We start from the raw sequence: 21272 nt of genomic DNA, 5'->3' as shown, positions 1-21272 counted from the left end.
TCTGAGCATTTGTTTTCAGCTTGAGAGATCCCTGCACAGGTGTTATTCATCCGTCCAGGGGGGTCCATCTCAATGACTTCTTAGATGTCTCGGAGCCATGTTGACATGTTCTTTTGACACAGAAGCATACAAATGCAAGCTGTGATATCAAATATTGTGATACTTCCCTCCTACTCAAAATTATGGTAACATCTAATACTGGAATAAAATGTAAGCAACTCCAAGAAAAAATATTTTATAGATTTTTTTTTTGAATATTTTATGGTGTAAAATGCATGAATGATTCTTGTTGCAGGGACATGGATTCACATCAATTCCTTCTATTTCAGTGCTGGAACTGCTAGAAGGCAAACTGCTTTTCCTTCAGGAAGCAAAACTTGATTTTTCAGAGTGCTTATTAACCCGCAGGTGACAAAGGATCTTGTTATATTATCTGTCCACTGGCAAGGCAATAATTAAATAAATAAATAAACAAAAGGTATACACTCAAGTGCTTGTTAAAAACCAAAGTTGCAGTATAATTGTCTTGCTCGATATTTTATTAGAATAACAAGAAAAGTTCATCACAAATTAATCTCCACAGTTGCATGCTTCAAATAATTACAAAATGCTTCTTTTGAACAAAAATTGTTCTTCCTTTTTTGGAGGACTACATTTATCAGTGGTATAGTTCGCAGAATATGTACTGAACAATTTCACAATCATATTAATAAACAACTTTATAAGCCACATGCAGTAACAGAATGAGATCAGAATTACTCTGGGTAGGAGGAAAAGAGAATCCTTCTAAATCAGCTGGACTTCCATAGTTTTTAATTCAAATTTCCAGAATTCATCTATAAAATGAAGGAATTCAGGAATTCTGGCATCTGAGTCGCATAAACTCAACCTATTTATTTACTCACTGTTATTTACTGTATCAGTATATCTGAGTAGTAATGAAGGAACCAGGAGAAAAAAATCTCTTATTGAAAACAACAAAACATCAACGAAATAATTCCTTCTCAAAAAGTAGAAACAAAATGGTGAAAGATCATTTTGAAATTTCACTGCAGTTTGAAACAAATAAACAACTATACACAATAGTATTCATACAATAATAGAGAAACAAATAAGTGTATGCAGCACTGTTGAAAGGACACTTTGGTTTTGCACACTCTTGAAACGTTTCTTTTTTTCCCTTCTTTCTTTCTTTCTTTTTTTTTTTCTTTTTTTCCCACATGGTGAAAATGAAAGATTGATGTTGTTTTGCTTTGCTTTGTTTGTTTGTTTGCATTGTTGGCTTTTCAAAAACAAGTGAGAAATGCCCGTCTTCTTGCAAAGGCTGTGACTGATCCTGTGTAGCACAAGAGCAAGGCAGCAGCTCCTGAAGTAGAATCAGTCTTTCAGTCAGTTGTATTGGACAGTATCCTTTTGAAGGGAATCTAGTGATAGCTTTATCATTAGTCTTGTACAATTCCTTTCCACAACTTGTGTCATTCATTTCCACAGCAGCATCATAAACACCTTCACAGTATTGGAGCTGCTTGGACACTCCTTAACTCTGACCTCCAAGAGGCCATGCACTAATTTTAACTGAAACACGCTTTAAATACACCTAACCTCTCTGAGCTGCACAGTGCACAATTTACCAGCACTGAAGCTTGCAGCATCTCACTATGTTACACTGAAAAGAGTGTAGCTCCAAAACCAAGAACCTACAACAATATATCTTCTGTCAATTATTGGGTAAGTTTCCAAATAAAAATTAAAAATTAAAAAATAAATCTGTAAAAACCCCATCTCTTACATCAAAGCCATTACACGAGGATCCAGACATGGATTTCAATAGTGCTACCATTCAGACAATTCTTTCAAGCTAAACGTTACAGAGGAATTTGTTATGCACAAAATATGTATATAAATAGTTACATTACTTCAGTCAGTAGTTGACATCCAGCCACTTTCACAACTAGCAAAAAATATGCTATAATATTATCACTAAAGTTAAAATCACACAAGTTTTTAAATAAAGTCCCACATATCTAATCTATTATGCTCAGATACAAGAAAAAAGGTTGGTTGCTGTTATAAACAGAACAAACATAGAACTAGACCTCAAATTACATTAGCATGTTATCTAGCAAAGTTTCATAGCACTAGCAGTTGGAATCTGTGTAAAATTAGTAGATATTTCATGAATAACATCCATAAAGACATAGTCACAATAAATTATGAGTTAAAACTGCACCTGAACTTACTTCTGCGATTTTATATATTGTCGTTATGCACACAGTTTTGTATGCATACTCATTTATGTTTGTACAAATATCAGCATAAAATCGTTCGTTTTTACTTGTTCCAAATGAAGGTGTATACAAAATTGTCCACATAAATTTTAGCCTTTCATTGAAACCTTGCTAAAATATGGGCTTAAAAAAAGTCTATAGGGACACAGACTGAGAAAGCAGAGCTAGATGAGCAAAGGAAGCTAGCTTGGAGCTACGTGGCAAAGGAAGGACAGAATTTAATTCTGATTTTTGTCAACCTGTAGGAGTTTTGTTTAATCCATGCTTCTCTGGCAGAGGTAGGGCTAAATGTGTAAGCCTGTGTTGGCTAGCACACAGCTGCCTGGCTGATGTGCATCCCCTGCCCACCCCATGGGTGGCCGCCTCCACACACATGTCCTCCGGCAGCATCCTGTGGGTCAGCTGTAAGCCATTCTACCTGACTGCATGATCAGGCTCTGCTGATCTATGTCGAGGAATTGATTCTTGTCTTGGATGTGTCTAAATAAATACAAATGCTTATGCAATGTTTCCCAGGTAATTTAGTTTTACTGTGGCAGTTGCTTTGGAGGAAGCGTTATATAGCTTGTGGTAGCTCTTTCTGACTGCCTTTATGATAGGATGCTGTAGTTTTAGGCAAGAGTGAGCAATGAAATGCCACAGAACTCAAATTTCACATTGATCTCTGAACAAGGAAAGGCTTGCTGAATGCCTATACCCCTGCTATATTGTATTTAAGAAATATGATTGCTATGCACTCATCTCTAACATCAGTATTCTTCCCTTGTGACTATTGAGCCTCAGCCAGCTTTGCCCACTTGTCTGCTAAGTGACTTACTCTATTGTACCTTTTCCTTGTTATTTAAAAAGCAGAAGAATCCTGACACCCACCTTCCAGCTGTGTGGGTGTTCAGGCACTACACTGATGGCCCATCGGCCCGTTGCATGCAGTTGGTGCTGCTCATGCAGCTGAGGAGTGGCACCAGTGGAGAGGACACAGCAAAGGCTGCGGGACAGGAAAAGGGAAAGGGAAACATGACAAAGAACTTGGAAAATTAAGAAAAGGTAGCAATGCTTTCACAGAATTTTCTCTTTCCAGACAAATATACAGCCAATCAACCTTTCAAGACACTTCTTATATCCTGCAATATTATAATGGATACCCTTTGAAAAGAAAAATGAAGAGAACTCTGACTTTTTTTTTCATTGTTTTCCTCTTTTCTTTAGGCATTACCTATACTGAAGCCATAAACCTCTTGTAGCAGCCTGAGAGACAATTACTGCTGAACTAAGATAAAATTAACTAGTAAAAACCTGTCCAGTACTCTCCAGTATATGTCAGGTTCAGAGAGGATTCAGTTTTAGCTGAAACTTATATTTCATGTGGCCCATCTCTAAACTAGCTGGCTGAAAAAAAATAAGTTTTTGAAAGCTTCCTACTGATTTTTTAATTTGTTTATTCCCTGCTGTGAATTGATTGAAGAGCCTTCATATTTCAACCTGTTCATGGTAAAAAAAAAAAAAAAAAAAAAAAAAAAAAGATTTCATGCTCTTTGCTATCAGATCTATCAGATATCTGTTTTTTGAAGCATATTATGATATCTACTGCTAGATCTCCATTTCAGTTCCAGCTGTTCTTGGGCACCCAGTGCAGTGTGAGCACTCCCAGGACACGCAGCAGCATGTAAGAAGGCTCTGTCCTGCTCTGTGTCCATAGTGATGTCCCAGGCAGCCTTGCTCTTTTGAGAAGCGTGCACTACTGTTTGGCAGTCTCCAAGTTTCTTCATCTCTTATATGTGAGGTGTAGGACTTGCATATTCCGCTGAAGTCAACTCACCTGCTTAAAGTTACATTAAGTGCTTCATTCAATTAGACTTGGCAGTATATTGCTTTAATTCCCCCAAAAATTCTGTTTCCTTGTATGAAGCAGACAGATATGTAGAGATATATGGTAACTCCAGCAGTTTTGCGAGCAGAAATGCCTTTGTATTTCATATAGGTTGGTGGGAACAGAGCATCTGAAGGATTTGTATGGCTGCATACTCAGAACAAGGTGGATCTCAGGCCTGAAAATTAGGAGAGAAGAAACAAAGTAAGAAATAAATATCTTTCATCCTCACAACATCTACAAAAAAGAAATTTAAAAAGTAAGTCGCTCTGTGGATCATCTCTATTGTAAGAGCTCAGGTATACAGGCTTATGAACAGTAGTTAAGGATTGTTGCATAAAAGGAATCTTGAAATAGTAATGTGCATTACCACACAGAAGAAATCTGGGTTAGAGAAACGTGCTACTTATGGGAACAGTACATCTAGCATGAAATGGATGTGGCTTTCCAGGACTGGAGTGCTGCTGTGTGAGATCCATGTCTTCTCTTTGTGCTAGCTCCATGGTGGCACTGGGTTAATTGCCCCCAACCTGGAGGGGGTGACACACGATAAAATGCCCCATTACTCTCCTGCAGGCAGTCAGAGCATGGCCCAGGAGGAATCGCTGAGCTCAGACACGAAACGCCACCCCTCTGCCAGACACCATACATGGGGCACTGTGCCTGAGTAACACTCACTGGTGCCCCACCACTGCCCTCTGCTTCTCAGGGAGTAAGGCTCAACCTACACATTTCTTCTCATTGTTCCCCGTGACCCAGATCCTCCTGGTCTTATCATGCTCAGTGCAAGGCAACCTGAGCACCAATTTCCAGACGCGAGCAGCTGTCCCTCCTCACAGTACAGTGACACTGCCCCATTTTGTGGTGCATCATTTATCACCACCAACCTTACCCAGCTAGACCTTCATTGCTCTGCCCCACATGAAAGCTATCCCAGCACCACCTACTGCACATCAACACGGTCTGCTTCATGAGGAATACTCACCAAATATCAAAAGGCATTATCTGTTACCCCAGATGACAAACACGTGTCGCCGATGGATGTTTTTGCAGAGGACAGATAGGTATTGGTGACAGTAATATCTTCTAGCTCAGTGCTGAAGTGATCAGACTCTTTGATGACGTTATAATTTAGGGCCACACTGTAACTGGCAGGTTTTTTTTCCCGCTTCTGCTGGCAGTTGCAGAGTTTCCTGAAGGCTGCTCTGAATTTCTGGGACATGAGATTGTAAATTACAGGATTGATGGCACTATTTAAATAAATACAGATTCTGCAAAATAGCAGGAACCAGTTTTCTTGGAAGGGGCTGGAAAGAAAAGAGTTGACAACCACCAGTGTTCGGTAGGGCATCCAAAGAAATGCAAAGAGGACAACCACCACAGCCAGCATCTTGGTGACCTGGGGGGACACAGAGAGAGACATGAGGCGGGCAGAAAGTTAGTACTCACAGCTTGGAAAAAACATGTATGTTTCTACATCTCTATGGCAAACCAAAACTACTGACAGACTTTTCAACTGTGAATTTCAAATCCATGTTTGATTCAGAAAGTTCTTATGTAGCAAGAAGAAGAACAACAACAATAAGCCTGGCTTCAGATTTCTCCCAGTTTTTGTTAAACGACTCTTTGTAGACTTTGCAACTCCTCAGACTGGATGAAGGTGTTTTAGGTGGAAAAAAGGGATCCCCCCATCCCCTCTTTTTTAATCACTTTAGATATCCTTTAGACTAATATGGCCTGTAAATGAATTGAACCTGAAGCCTATTTATATTATCCACTTTAACAACTGCCTTAAAAAGGTTTCCAAAAGCCAAAAGTATTGTTATTGTTATTGTTATTGTTATTGTTATTGTTATTGTTATTGTTATTGTTATTGTTATTGTTATTGTTATTGTTATTGTTATTGTTATTGTTATTTTATTTAAGGAACTAGATTTATTCCTAGACCATAAATCCTAATATTTAATTAGATCTTCATTATTTGTTTTTTAGTCTGAAATGTCAGTTATAGTTTATAGTTACACAAACGGAAATATAAAGGATTACAATAAAGTTTTACTATAAGAGCTTTTATCTGTTTTGTAAATTTGTCTTGAAAAAAGAAAAAAAAACACAACCCTTGGGAATACCCAGGATATCTGAAACGAAGGGAATAAGAAATGATTTAAAAGTTATTCAAAAAAAAAGAAACAAAAACAAAAAACGTCTTTCTGTTGTAAACAATTTACTGTATCACTTACATAGAGATTTAGTTATGGTTCTTTTTAGATGCTACTTGGTAGATACTGTATATATAGTGATTGTAATCCTAACATATATAGTATATTGTAATCTCTAGTCCCTACATTAAGAAAGCTTGAAAAGTGTTAATAAACAAGGTAGAAAGCACAGTGAAATGTGACTACATGGGAAACACACTGGGATAATACAGTGGAATGGCCCCACATAGGTCAGGAGATGATTTGGTTAACTGTGTGAGCATGAGCTGGAGAGCAGTGGCACTGAGTTTGGTGAGCTATAGCTGCTACTTGTGTCTTTTTTATTATTATAATAATATATATATTACTATTTGCCTTTCTTCTTGACATAAAAATGTTGCTATCGATTGACAGAGTAGCTTGAAGAACTTCTTTTTACCTTTGCTTCAGTCATATTATACTTTATTCATTTATACTTCACCTTGGGTACCTGAAGTTATACTTCAATGAAGTAGCAACCTCTTTAGCCACAGAATACATGCTGGCTGTATGGGTTATAATGTCATTGTTTGTAGAACCAATAGCTGTAGTTCAATTAGTGATGAGTTTCAACTGATGCCCAAGGGAGACAGATAACTCCACTAAAATCACCTACATAGAGATGTTAGGTTTTGTTATGGTTCTTTTGTTTGAAGTATTACTGTATATTTGATTTTCTGATCAGATAGTTCATTATATAGAAAACATGCAATCTCATTATCTAAAGTATGATTGTTTTTGTTTTTTTTTTTCTATCTATAAAGACATACTAATATTACCATTTTTGTTGTTTTTTTGTTACAATACAGAATGGGATGAAGAGACAACTTACTCTACATATGTATCTATCTATCTTTAAATGCACATATTCAAAAATTACAGCTTGATTCTACAGTTCTCCTCTCTTCACTCCCACTTCACACCTCTACATCAGTGTTCAGTAGGAGCCAAAAATCAGACTGAGGAATTTTATCTCCCTGTTTTCTCACTTGACCAATACATCTTTTCATGACTTCTGCATAGCTTTTCTTGTTTGCTGTGCAAAAGCCATCACCAGAACAGAGCAAATCACAAATGTGAATGTCTCAAGTAGCTAAAATTTTTGCCTTATCTCTGAGTCATTTCTAGAAGGAATAGTACTTTGAGCAGGGCTGCAAGGAGTGAGGTTATTCAGTGCTGACCTGCTCTGGCTCACAAAGACTGGGGACTCCTTATCTCCTTCCTTTCCTTCCTTCAGTTTGGCCCCAGCGTGCAGCTCGAAACTGAGCAAATCCATTCAACTGAGAATAATCATTCATCATGGAATGATTATAAAGGAAGAAAGTAACCCTTTGTAGAGCTTGGATTAACAATGGGAGTGAGTCCAATTAACAGATGTGTTGTAACAGCTCTGGCATTCAGAGGAAGTGTGGGTAATAGTCTACACAGGCATCAGGATACTTTGCTACCAGAAGCTCAGCAGGGGACTTTGTTACAATACCCACTGATCAGTGGCAATTTAAATTTCTTCTGAGTATATCTTTAAAGAACAATTGCTCAGAGAATCATTTACAATGATGCAGCTGTCAGTTTGAATCCCAGGTTGTACTAGAAGCAAATTGATCATAGTTATTATCAGGAAACAGAAAGATATTCACTCATGAAATTTTAAGTCACGTAAATGATACAGTACCTCAATGGAAAAAAGGCTGTTACCCTTCAAGTCCTATATGGCAGAAAGACCATATAGGTCTTTGTGCTTCACGTATGTACTGTGCAAACTGTTAGCTAACTTTATTTGTACTTCACAGAATCACAGAATCTCTAGGTTGGAAGAGACCTCAAGATCATCGAGTCCAACCTCTGACCTAACACTAACAGTCCCCACTAAACCATATCCCTAAGCTCTACATCTAAACGTCTTTTAAAGACTTCCAGGGGTGGTGACTCCACCTCCCTGGGCAGCCTGTTCCAGTGCCTAACAACCCTTTCAGTAAAGAAGTTCTTCCTAACATCTAACCTAAAACTCCCCTGGCACAACTTAAGCCCATTCCCCCTCATCCTGTCACGAGGCACGTGGGAGAACAGGCCAACCCCCACCTCACTACAGCCTCCTTTAAGGTACCTGTAGAGAGCAATAAGGTCGGCCCTGAGCCTCCTCTTCTCTTGTGACTTTACATCCATTTTTCTTCTATCTAACATCACTAGTCTGTACTCAGCTTACTGACTTTACAATATTTTAGAACTGGTTCTTAGTACCAGATAAAAAATATCATAGCCACAGCAGAAAGTGCCCTGAGCTGAGATTGATTCAGTCTACAGGTTTGAGCGTGTTTAAAAGAGCCAAGTTAGCTTGGCACTGTCAAGCTTTAAGCCAGAGAAGACATTGTCTTGTCATAACATTTTTCAAATCACTTCATACGAAACATAACTAAATGTTCTTTTTGGAGGGGCTAATCATTTTGTCAGTGGAGTGGGACATTAACATAAAGGGGGTAAATTTTTAAAGAACATTCTTTTTAATACCTATTCTATCTAACCATACATCAAAACTCTCTGAAAGCAGAGGAAAAGACCTTTAGATCAGTCTGCAGAACACTAACGTGCCCACTAATTAGTCAGGTGAAGACAAACGTGCACTGATTGCTCTTTGCAGTACGCACTGCATATTCTATACTCAGAGTACAAATTATTCTCAGTTGAGGAAACTGAAAACACAATTAAAAACCTTTGAGACAAATCAATTTTAGTCCAAATTTCAAGTCTACTTTGAATGATAGCAAAGTGTTTGAGATTGAATATGCTCCTGGCTGCATGCAACCACTCTTCAAATCTAATCTCTTGTTTCTGATAATGTTTTGAAAAAAAAACACAAAACAAACAAACAAAAAAAACCAACAACAAAAAACTTTTATAATGCTTTATTTATTTATTTTAATTCTGATTTTTTTTTTTCCTTTTTTCCTTCCTGTTCTAAAACGTTGTCATTCTAAGGGAGTACTTCTAGAAGACATTTTCATTATGATGGTATCTGCTGTTTGGTAGTTGCTTCCTTCTCCTTTGACTGTTAACCTTTCTTACATTGGTAGGTAAAAGTCATACTTGTACTTACTAAGTCACTGTGCAATATAATCACTGGCATTTTAAAAGCATGCAATAGTATCTCCTGTTCTTGTACTTGGCTGTGTTCATTGATATCCCTTTCTCATGCTTGGTGGTGCTCACTGCAATGCAGAGATTTTATATGCCAGTCTGTGGTTTTGTAATCCAAAATAATTGGAAGTTGCACAGTGAAGAAGAGGATTAAATAAATTAATGTAAAGTTTTGATATAATAAAACTGCAAGTGAAACTAAGTGATATGATTGAGGTTTCTTGTAGCCATACAAAACTTTATCTTTCACTGCTAGCTGGAATCCATGCCTGCTCTGCTGTGAGTGAACAGAGAAGTTTTTTTAGAGAGAAGTTCATCACATAGTACATCCCAATAGAGAGGAGTTTCACTGGAGGATAACATACAGTTTTTAATCAATCATGGAGGGACATCAGCCAAATAATGTATGGGTGTTTAGCTGCTAGAAAAGCAGTTTTCTTGAGAAATCTTCTCTGATATACTTTGAATAACACATTTTCTATTCATGAAATGAAATTTTTCTTTATCTCTCATCTTTTTAATAAAAGGCTTGTGAACAGAATGCATAAAATGTGCAGTGGCACTGAATTTTAGAGAAGGGAAACTGGAGTTGTCCTTCAGCTTTTCCTTAAAGATTTTTTTTTTTTTTGAATTCATTGTCCTAAATGGCAACTTTAAAGTAAGCTGCTAAACCTTCTGAAGTCCAAATAAGGACCATTATCTTTTATTTCTGCAAACAAAGTTATTAAACTTAAAGTTATTGAAATTGTGGTGGTGCTGTGCATGAAAAAAAAAAAAGTGTTTATTTTGACACTTACAGCCATGTGCATAATTTTTTTTAAATAAATAAACTGAAAAAGTTTGGCTTTTTTTGTCTGCTGCTCCACAACACTCATAATTTATTCAGAGCCATATCAATAAACACATTTACAAGTACAAATATATCTCAGTAGCTCATCTATCATCTCCTCTCATATGCATTTACAGGGAAACTTTCATTCTTGCTGATATTTTGATGTCTTTCCAGAATGCAGACTTGAGAATGCTCTCAAACACCTGCCATGGGAGACACATACAATAGAGCCTGAACTCAGTGAGGCTGCTGTAAACATTCAGCTCCTACAACACCTGGATTTGGTGTCGTGCATGTGTTATACTGCAAGACCTGTTTATTCCACCTGCCCGTTGGAATGAGTTAATCAGGGCTACTTTTTACGCTGGTGCAAAGATTATGAAAAGGATGGCTATGATTAAAGATCAAACAATTATTATCTCGAATTTCAGGCATGTGTAAAGATGAAGCCATAATAGGTGTGTGAATATAAATATAAGTTGAATATGAACTTCTTGATAAAGGCAATGAGCTGACTATATTGAATTTAGTTTCTCTGCAATTTTCAGTAATGGACTATACCGCCAAACCCTAGGTACAGGCACTTGTTTATTTTCCAGATTGAATTTAGGCACACACATTACTATTTACATGCTATCAATGCCTGTGACTGCAGTTAATAAGATTCCTCAATTGTTATTCATTTTGATTAGGATACACTCCGTGAATGAGTTTTCTGGAAGATTTAACAATATGTATGGTTTGTAAGTACCAATAACAGGCTATTTTGGAATAACAAAGACACAAATTGGTAGGCTGAAGCCATCATATGCATACCTGAAAAATCAGGGATTTAACTATTGTTGTTGCCTTTGCAGTTGCTTCACAGCATTTTAAAGACAAAGACATTTTAAAGGAAAAACTACACTAAAAATTGCTCCAGCTCCTTTGCTTTTTGAGAAATAAGACTTCTCAAAGTCTAAAGGAAAAGTCTGTAGAAGCCTCTTATGAAGTGCATAGCTAACAGGAAGCAGAGGTAGGAAGGTAGGAATGTTTCTTTCTTGGGCAGGTTTATGTTGGTTGTTGTGGTGAAATCTTAACTTTTTATTATTTTATTTTATTTCCCCCCTCCCCCCCCGGACTATTGAGAAGTTGTGCCTATATCTACAGGCTGTGGGACCTTGTTAGAGACTATGAAACAGCTTAAAGAATAATGCCATTAAAATATCAGTCATTTGAAATCAGTGAAGAATCGCTTACCGATGAAATAGACCAGGATGTTATACTGCCGATTGCTTATAAAATTACTTGAAATATCCACCTTTAATCTTTGTTGCCACTATAGGCAGTGCTTACCCTAGTCTTATGGCATTACATTTTCACAGTGCTTCAGGAGGACCAGGCTACTTTACACATTTGAATTATATGTTTAATTGGACACCCCCCAAATTCAGTCTATATTTTCTGGTGAGTGAGTAGGAATGAACTTGAATTCACTTTCCTGAGACTTGTCCACATGATCATATAGCTGTTAAATAAATCTTAACATTGAATTTGCAATGAAGCTCCTTCTTTGGTTCTCAGTAAAGTAAAAGGGACTTTGAACTATCTCGCCTTAAGAGATAACTCTTTGTCAAGATATCATCTTCTAAGCATATTGATCTTTCCTCTGTTACGCTTTGAAGTTTCAGCTACTGTGAAGCGAGCTTAAGTGAAAAATGTTTGAAAAATTTGCTCTCCTGTTTAACTTGAGGAAATATGTACACTAGGACTATTTCATCCTGTTTTCTCAGGTTCAGATTGTGAAAATCACTCAGCAAAAATATTCTATATAGTTTCTTTTTGGTCAGAGAGGTCTCACCTTACTCTCAGTCACCTTTTCATTTTCTCCTATTTTTCTGTTGCAGCAAACATTATGTCACTGTTTCTTCATCACTGAAACTCCTCTATTGGCAGTCCAATGCTTTCCCACATAAGGATCCTATGTTCAACTCTATATGAATTTCAGTCTAGCAAGGTTATTTCCTTTGCAGAGCACAGCTTAAACCCCGCTCAACACAGTCATAAGATGTTTCTTTAAGTAACAAACTAATCACATTCTTGAAGTTTTACCTGCATATTTCAGTACTAAAAACAAGCTTAACAATATTTGATGCCATGTAGCACTAAGCACGTACTAATTCCCCTCTGAAAACAGAACATATCAATGCTGGACCTTTTTCTGGCAGAGATCTTCCCTCAGGATACAGTCAGGTGTTGCCTACTGACTTCTAGTGGCTGCAAAAGCTCTGCAATGGTGATAAATGACTCATTGTTTTCCATAAGGAGCGGAGTATTTAGCTTCTGACAAAGAAGAGGTAGAATGAACTGCTCCTTCTGGGACACAGAAAGGCTGATGGAAAATACAAAGTCAATTGGAAATGGACTCCAATGTAAGAAGGAATGCCTTGCTATCAAATAAGAGTTTTATTTTTGAAAACTTTTTAAATTGGTTTATCAAATCCTGCTATCCTGTACAGTTCTGTAAAAAAAGGATAAATAATGCACAAGTAGGGTTATTTAGCTCTTCACAAGTAGATACAAGAATAGAGTTTGACATGTTCTATAAGTATTTGTTGGTGCTTCTTTCCCTGCCAGAACTTCAGCTGCAGTATAAATAAATAACTCCCAATTTAGGTTTTTGTTCAATATCAGCAGTAATGTATGCTGCTTTGTGAAAGAAAAAATGTATCGGAACTAGAGGTATTTTATGAGAAAAACAAAACTTATTTTGTGCCTTTCCCTCCCTTTTGATTTTTTTATTTAAAGGCCTGATTTTTAATACATGTTTTTTGTTTGTCTTCCCTGTTAAGTTTTGTCTTGAAGTGCTTTGAGTGAACAACTCTTCAGGGGACCCTGAGTAGTACTTTGGAGATGTTGTCCTTCAGTAGCTATTGATATGAGTGTATTGATCATTTAGTGAATATATTTTGTTTTTGTCAGCTTTTCAAACATTCAAATGAATTAAGTATTTCCTTGAACTCATATAGTTCAGTGACTTTTAAATCATGTGGGTGAGATGGTGCAAGCAGGGAATGGAATGAATAAGCACATTATCACTTTCTACCTGGAAGAGCTGATTTTCATTCATTGTAGATATAGATGTAGATAGTCTGAGCTCATTCATTCTGAGCTCATCCCTAGAGATCTCTAAGGAAAAATATGTTAAAATAGGCTTGACTCACCATTCTAAAATAAATTTCAGGACTTCTTTCTAAATCATAGAATAATATAAAACAAAGTTCCTGACCACCTGACCTCTTTTTTTCCCCTTCATTTGTTACATTGTGTCTGGTTACGTTAGAAATTGGAAATATTTGTTCTAACAAAACTGAGCATGGTCCATCCATCCTTCTGCAGTAGCCGCCTCCCTCATTCCTGTTTACCTCATTGTTGATCTTCCATACAACCCCCCAGCTTCAGCCCAGGTAGCCGTCATCCACAGTTGTGTGAAAATTATTTTACTCTGTATTTGCTTCCTCCTTGAGCATGCAGCTATTCTAGATGCCATGCAAGGGTTTTCCTATCTTGCCCTGTTATTTTGCTTTGGTGTCAAGTGTGAAGAAGCATCCTGGGTGTGGAATTTAGGGTGATTTCCAAGTTACTCTTCACATTTTTAATTAGTCAGCTTCTAACTTTGAGCTAACACTCATACCAGAAGCCTAAGTGATGTACTACCATTTTTTTTGGAAGAAAACAAATGAAATTACATATCTGTATGACTCACAGTAAAAAGTATTGAATGTATATAGAAGCCCGACATTAATTTTTGGAAGCTGACATCAAAACACAAAGTTGACAGTACACGCTAAATGCTAACACAATAATATAAGTTAAAAATGTCTAAAAAACAACAGGATGACAAGATCTATTTCTGCCATGAGTTTGAAACAGCTTTAGGAAGTCCTCTTAAACTGAAATGCAGCTACTGTATGACAAGGTAGGGGATAAAGCCTTTTCTTTTACAGCTACATAGCAATTTTTGACCATTTTTAACAAAGGAAGATTTTCAAAACATAGATGAGGTAACAAGAAGAAAATTAGATAAAATGATATGACCTGGCAGTCCAGGTCAATCTAAATCCATGTTAGTTAAGCAACCCACACCAGACTAAGTAGGTAAATTAATTCATTTACTGGTATATTGGATTGATCATTATCAAAAATGGTTATGAAAATCATTGGCTTAAGCCTGCACGAAGGCTGAGGACACCTATCTAACCTCCCATCATTCTATATTATATAAAGGCAATCTCACAGCTGGTTACTGATAATAATTAATTGTAACAATGCAATGGAGCTGCAGTTGGTATCCATGCCCCGGTGCAGGTCAGGGCCTGCAAGGATTGTTGTGAGGAGAGGCCGGGGCTGCCCCATTACAGACACAGGTGGCTTTAGCTGGTTCTAGCCAGCTCCAGCTGGCTCCAGCCAGTTCCAGATGGTTCCATCTGGCTCCAGCGGCCTCATGCTGGGGCACCGCTGAGGGACTGAGTGTAACTTGGGGCTATAACAAAGGGACATAGATTGGCAGTAGATTAAGTTAACTTTTCCCAAGTATGGTCTTTTTTGCCCACAACTGGTAAGTGCTCTCCCTGTCTTTATCCCAACCCAACCCATGAGGACTCTCACTCCTGTTCTTTCCATTTTCTCCCCCCCCCCTTTTTTTTTTTTTTTTTTTTTTTTTTTCTGCAGGGGGAGTAACTCAGCGGCTGGGTTGGGGCTTGGCTGCCATCTGGAGCCAACCCACCACTGGATCACGGGCTGATTACGTTGCGTTGAAATGTTCCTGTACACCACATTTTCAGCCACTTTCTCTACAGATCACAGGATGGATATCATGGATATCATATGCAACTCTATCACCCTAGAAGAAGGCACTTATACAACTTCACAGGAGGGCAGAAGTCATATACTGACTGTCAGCTCTACATGTCTTTCTTCTTACTTCATGTCTTTGTAGTTTTTGAGATTTTAGATTATTTGAATATGGACTTGTGTTTTTCCATTTTACATTACAGGATATATTTTGTAAGCTGCTATTATACAAGTGTTACTAAAACTGCCTCACTATCCTTGCTTTGCTTCCTAGATTGTACCATGCAAAAATGCCAACTTTACTCATAATGATGCAAGTCTAATCCACCAGGTTATTTAGGATTTTAGAAAACATCTTGTTGTCTTTATAAGAGACAAAAAGAAAAGGCATTACACTATAATCATCACTTCCTGATTTTGTAATATAACAGCATCCACTGTCTGAAAAGCTTAATTTAAAAAACTTGTGTGCTTTTCAAATGATGCTAAGCATAAATTACCAAGTATGCATGCTGAAATGATATTAATAACTTTAAAAGTGTATTATCTTTTTCTCCTACTAATTAATGGATAAAGGAAAACAAAATTAGACTTCTAATCTCTAATAATTGGAGGCATAATTAAATATATCCTAGCCTACGTGTTTCAATTGTGTATTTCAAGGCATGGTTCCAATACTGAGAAACCATCTATCTCATAAAACATTAGCAACTGTTGTAAAATAATAAGAACATAAAGCTCAACTTATCAGCTGGGTGTGCACTCGGCTTGTTTGAAAAGGTGCACAGTTCAACTTTGCTTCCCGAGGGACTTGTACAGTGTAGGAGGTAGAAGCATCTTGCCTGATGAAGTGGCCCCTGTACAGATCATTGCAGCAGCTGCTAAGGGGTTTGAGCCAGGTTGCTCAGTGCAGAGCCATGCTCCTTCATGCCCACATCAAGCTTCAGGACACAGCTGGAGCCTGTGCCTGAGACCTGACCACAAAGTGATGCTCCTGAATTTGTCGGTACTGGACCCAATGGTGCTGAGTGCTGTGTGAGTGTGAGGTAGTAAGCTTCATTGCAAATAGCCATAAATCATTCAACTAACTATATTTTAGCTACGTACACACACATATATTTAATGATATGCAAAGAAGCTAGTCAAACCTATGCCTCAGTTTTGAGCCATCACAAAAAACAAACAAACAAACAAACAAAACCCCAGAAAACTTTCTGAGAATGAACAGAACAGATGCTTAGTATTTACAAGGCATTTTTATACACAGACTTGTTTGAGTAGGCTTTTCGCAGGGGCATTAGAGACGGGAAAAGAACTCGGCTACGTTTGCAGAGCCACACAGTGCCTGAACTGGGGTTAAACTCAAGTCTCCTAAACTGCCAGACTAGTTCCTTTTTCTCAAATCTCAAAAGTAACTTAAGAGTCACTTTATATATTTGATGTTTTATTCTTTTTTGACACTTCCTGATTGTTTGTTTTTTTTTAGTACAGGAAATAAAATACAAATCGTTTTCTAGTCCTAGCAGTAAGTGATAATGAACAGGCAAGAAAAATAAACATTTATACATATGTATATAAATATCAGAATATAAATTTCAGCTTGACAACATAGCAAAAGACAGAATATGTTTTATTCCCACATATTTAGACTAGTGAACTCTAAAAGAAGTTGTTTTAGGTTTCAGAAAGCCATTCCAAACTGCTGTTCCTACCTGCTTTCTAGAAGCAATAGTGCTATTGAAACTCCTGTTAGTCGTCTTGGAATTCACAGGCTTGTTTTGGTGAGCCACGTCATTCCTCCATGCCTTGGAGTGTTCCTTTGGGTCCGAAGGGATGGGGTTCAGGAACAGTATTCTAGCAATCAGGCCATAGAGGACAGTTGCCAATACCATTGGCAAAACATAAAATATACCAAAGTCCATCATGTAGATAGGAGAGTAATAGCTCCTGGACACCTTGTAGCCACAAGACACAACAGTGGTGTCTTTGTAGACTACTGTATTGAGGTCTAGCAGGAAAAACCACAGCATACAGTATATGGAGGTGAAAGCCCAGACAAAAATAATGATCTTTTTGGCTCTTGAAAAAGTGCATAGGAACTGAGCTTTGATTGGGTGGCAGATAGCTATGTATCTCTCGACAGTGAAAGCAGTGATGGAAAAAGAAGAAGCATTGATCCCTAGGTACTGGAGATAAGTGATGCAGAGACACCCCACGTAGCCATATACCCAGGATCTGTACAGACTTTCTGTGATATTGGGCAGTCCTGCAGCCACAAGCACCATGAGATCTGCCACAGCCAGACTCACCAGGTAGCAGTTAGTGGGAGTTCTCATGTGTTTGGTTCTGAGGACCACCAAAACCACCATGATGTTGCCCACGATGCCCAGTCCGCAAATGAGGAGGACCAAGAGAATGGTAACCACTTGGTATTCAGCTGTAATGATCTCCTGGCTTGACAGCGGCAGCCCAGTGTGGTTCTGCTCGTCCCCTGTGTCATTCTCCATCTTCATTAGCCCACTGCTGCTCCTGCCCGGCACTTGATCTCAGCACATGTTCTCCATGGTACCCTGAAATGGGGGACGTGGAGCAGAGTGTGGATGAGCTGTAGCCCCAGGGCACATTCTCCATGTAGTCACAGTCCCATTGCTGTCCTGTCCTCCACTCACCTGAAAGCACCTGGACTTTGAGCCTTTGTAAATTCAGTTACCAGACAGGTGAATCCTTCCCAGACTCCAGCTCACACACAGGTTAGAAAGCTGTGCTCTCATAGCTGGTCTGAGGCTTTCATGAAAACACAGCATGTGGAGGTTTCCACCCTGCAGAGGGGGACGAGGAGGCAGGGAAAGCAGAGCTCTTCTGCACTGCCAGCTGGCAGAAGCACTGCACGGGACTGAGCTGATCCACCCCTGGCAGATTTCAGCATCACTGCTTTCCAGGAGGAGTCACAACATACCGAGGGTGGAGACAGCAGCGGGAGGTAAAGAGAGAATGATTTGTAAAGCTCCCAGGTTTTCTGCTTCACGCTGCTTTTCCTCTGTGCTCTCAGATGGCTAGCTCACATATCGATCATATTGATCCACTCTGGCAAACAAAGGGGAGATTGACTGGCAATAAAAAACACTGATTTCTAAAACTCTGATTTCCCCCGTGTCCTTGTGGAAGTACAGGTAATTTACACTTCCCTCCTGCTTTGCAGGGAGCTGTCAGCCCTTCAGAGCTGGCAGAAATATATCACAGCTTTTGAAAGCAGCAGGAAAAATTAATTTACTTTTACTTTACTTTACTTTACTTTACTTTACTTCACTTTACTGTACTGTACTGTATTTTACTTTACAGGCAATTCTCTATGAAACCTCTATTGATATTGTCGTCACTCCTGAGCCCTTTCAGCTCTTCTCTGGATTGTAGCACAGCAACAATAAAACTCTCAGAGCACAAACTGCTTCTTAATGAGATCAGTCCCCACCCCCCTCAAGTTTATTAATCCACCACTGTTTTCTCAGTGAAGATTCTCCTCTCCTTGAATGAACTCCTCCTTTCTCAGTCAAATTGTGTAAAAACACAGACAAATAATAATAAAAAAGGCAGAAATAATGCTTTCAGATACATGTATGAAAAATCAATGCATGCTGTAGCAGTGTTCAGCAGCCAAACTACAACTGGAAATGGATGTAGAGCTTTTCTGTCCAACCTGCTACGAATCTGAATGCCTCCAGGCATTTGCAATAGCAAACCCTTCTCCAGTTGTCTGTGCAAGAGCCCCCTTGTCAACTCCCCATCACAGTGCTTCAACCCATTGTTTCTGCTTATACTATTGTGTTAACAGATTGAAGATTAAATCTGCCTTAAAGTTTTTTTTTTTTTTTTTTTTTTTTTTTTTTTTTTTTTTCATTCAGGGCAATTGTTTTTGCTCTTTGTGCTCTTTGCTCAGGAAGGGTTCAAATAAAAAAATATTGCACAACTGGAGATAGGCAACTTGGATTTCAAAACAGATTTTAGTATTAAGAGAAAAGGATTAGCACATGATGTAATGTTTGCAGAACTAGGATTTTAAATAGACTGAAACAGCTTTTTGTGACAAAAAGAGGATATCATTTGAACTGGAGTAGGAAATGAGACTCAAACCATTTCAGAAGTTTGACACCACTTGGTTAAGCTTTCCAGACACTTTTTTACCATTTCTCACTTGTATTTTGATCAGATGTTTTTCCTCTGTAGAATTCAGATAAAGTGAGTATCATTCTTCCTTTTAACAGATGAAGAAATGGGGGGAGAGAACCAGATTCATTGGTGGCATCTATGGGAAAATCCAGGCCACTGGTTACTGGACCAGTGTTTTGTCTACAGAATCATCATGGATCTTACCAGAGATTCTGCTCCTTACACTCTGCAGGTCCCCTTGTTCTGGACACAGCTGAAAGAAGGCCAGTGCTATTGTAACACCTGGGAGACAGAAACAGGGTTCCTCCCCACACCCTTTCCCATTCCACAACATTTTACCCTTCAGACTGAGGAGATTCCCCATCACCAAGCAATCTATGTTTATAAAGTTATGTGGCTGTAGAGCGTGTAGGCTAAACCACATAGCATTAAAGCACACCAGGGGGAGCTGAGGAGTGAACAAGCCTATATTTAGTGGCAGCAAGCAGGGACCCAGCAGAGATCAAACTCAGCAAGGCGCTAGACCAGAGTTCAAAGCAGGAAAATGAACTAACCCCTTATCCCCCATTGACTTCAGCTGAATCCAACATTTTCAGCACCTCCACCAGCTGATTTCTCTTTCAGTGGTGACTGATATTTTTCTGCCACACTGTCCCACCGTAAAGTTTTGTTCATCATGTTTCCATCTATTCTGCTAGCTCTTGTAGGCAGGTCTGAGCTGAGGTTGCAGAAGTGTGTCTGGGAGCATGTAAGCTTTTGCAGTTCCAGCAGTAATGGCAGAGTACAGGAGATGCAGAAAAGTTGGAGTATATTTAAAAGCCCACATGACATGGAAGAGACTATGAGAAGTCTGGAAGATGTGCAAGAAATGTGTTATCTCATGCCAGCCTGGCTAGTCTTCTGCTACTGGTTTATATCAGAGATGGGAGAGACCCTCTTTTCTCAGCTAGCAGTTTACTTTCCATGGCTCTTTGCCAAGTGTTGTATTCTGGTAATGAAAAAAAGTACAGAGCTGTTACTGTATGGCTGACTGTAGGATACGGGAAATAGATGGCTTAGCTTATGGTGCAATGGTGTGTATATCTACAGGAGGTTTGCAGAGGATTTTGATAGTATTGATCATCATCATCTATGGAGCACTTCCCTTTTCTTTCCATGTAGTAATTCCCTGACTTATAACGTTCATGTAAAATCTGCAGTCATTGCAGAAATAATTTCAAGACTGTGTAAATTTATGTTCTATGTAATTAAAGCATTTGGTGTCATGGACTTGACTCAAACACCATGTGATGTGCATTGTCTGATACATTCAAATCATTGTAACACAAACATCAGTCAGAAATCACAAGCTGAATCTGGAAAACAGTAAAAGATCAGCTTTTTCTTCACTTAATGCTGTGTGAATTCTGCTGGCAGCAGTGTTGGTGGGTGCAATACTGCAGCCTTCAAAATACACCAGCTAGTTTCAAAACAATTCAACATTAATACATGCAAGCCCAGCAGCTGTGCCAGAGAAATTTTGAGAGCATATGGACCAGAGATCTCTGTGAAACTTTTAAACATGTGTGCTACTCTGTTTTATACACATACCTGTTGGTCCAGGCATCAAGTGACACTACATGTACAAATGAGCACAGATGCCATTAGCAAGTCCGAGCAACAGGCAAAAAAACAAGCCCCTGAAATGTGCTGACTCTTGCTATTAAGTTTCTGTTGTTACAACCCTTTGGGTAGGAGGGAGAAGGGAAGCATTGTGTCAATACACCCTGTGCTGTACAGTGCTTAGCTAACAGCATTCTCGTACAATTTTTTTCCCATTTGTCTCAATTAAAATGTGTTTATGCTCACCTGGGGAACAACAAAGCTGTAACAAACTGTCTCGTAACATTAAGCACACACTGAGATGGAACAGTGAATCA

General features: G+C 38.5%; 1 protein-coding gene across 1 annotated transcript; it reads right to left on the bottom strand.

Moving 5' to 3' along the window:
* Positions 1 to 1167: 1167 nt before the first annotated feature.
* TRHR (thyrotropin releasing hormone receptor) lies at positions 1168 to 18480 on the bottom strand. Its single transcript, XM_068672512.1, has 4 exons — positions 17859 to 18480; positions 16902 to 17759; positions 5141 to 5554; positions 1168 to 4333 (listed from the first exon to the last, which is right to left on the bottom strand). The coding sequence occupies exons 2-3, from the start codon at positions 17700 to 17702 to the stop codon at positions 5147 to 5149; spliced, it is 1209 nt and encodes a 402-aa protein (XP_068528613.1). The 5' UTR covers positions 17703 to 17759; positions 17859 to 18480; the 3' UTR covers positions 1168 to 4333; positions 5141 to 5146.
* Positions 18481 to 21272: the final 2792 nt, after the last annotated feature.

This window comes from Anas acuta, chromosome 2 (genome assembly GCF_963932015.1).
Source record: "Anas acuta chromosome 2, bAnaAcu1.1, whole genome shotgun sequence".
In the NCBI taxonomy this organism is placed as follows: Eukaryota; Metazoa; Chordata; class Aves; order Anseriformes; family Anatidae; genus Anas; species Anas acuta.
The sequence above is the reverse complement of the archived record's forward strand: the minus strand, read 5'-3'. Positions and strand labels throughout refer to the sequence as shown.

What these genes read in the sequence shown, in the direction of transcription:
- TRHR (XM_068672512.1), bottom strand. Translation starts at nt 17,702, where the DNA reads ATGAAGATGGAGAATGACACAGGGGACGAGCAGAACCACACTGGGCTG. An exon ending in CTATTGCTTCTAGAAAGCAG is followed by an intron (nt 5,555 to 16,901) that starts GTAGGAACAGCA and finishes GTGTCCCCCCAG; the next exon opens with GTCACCAAGATGCTGGCTGT.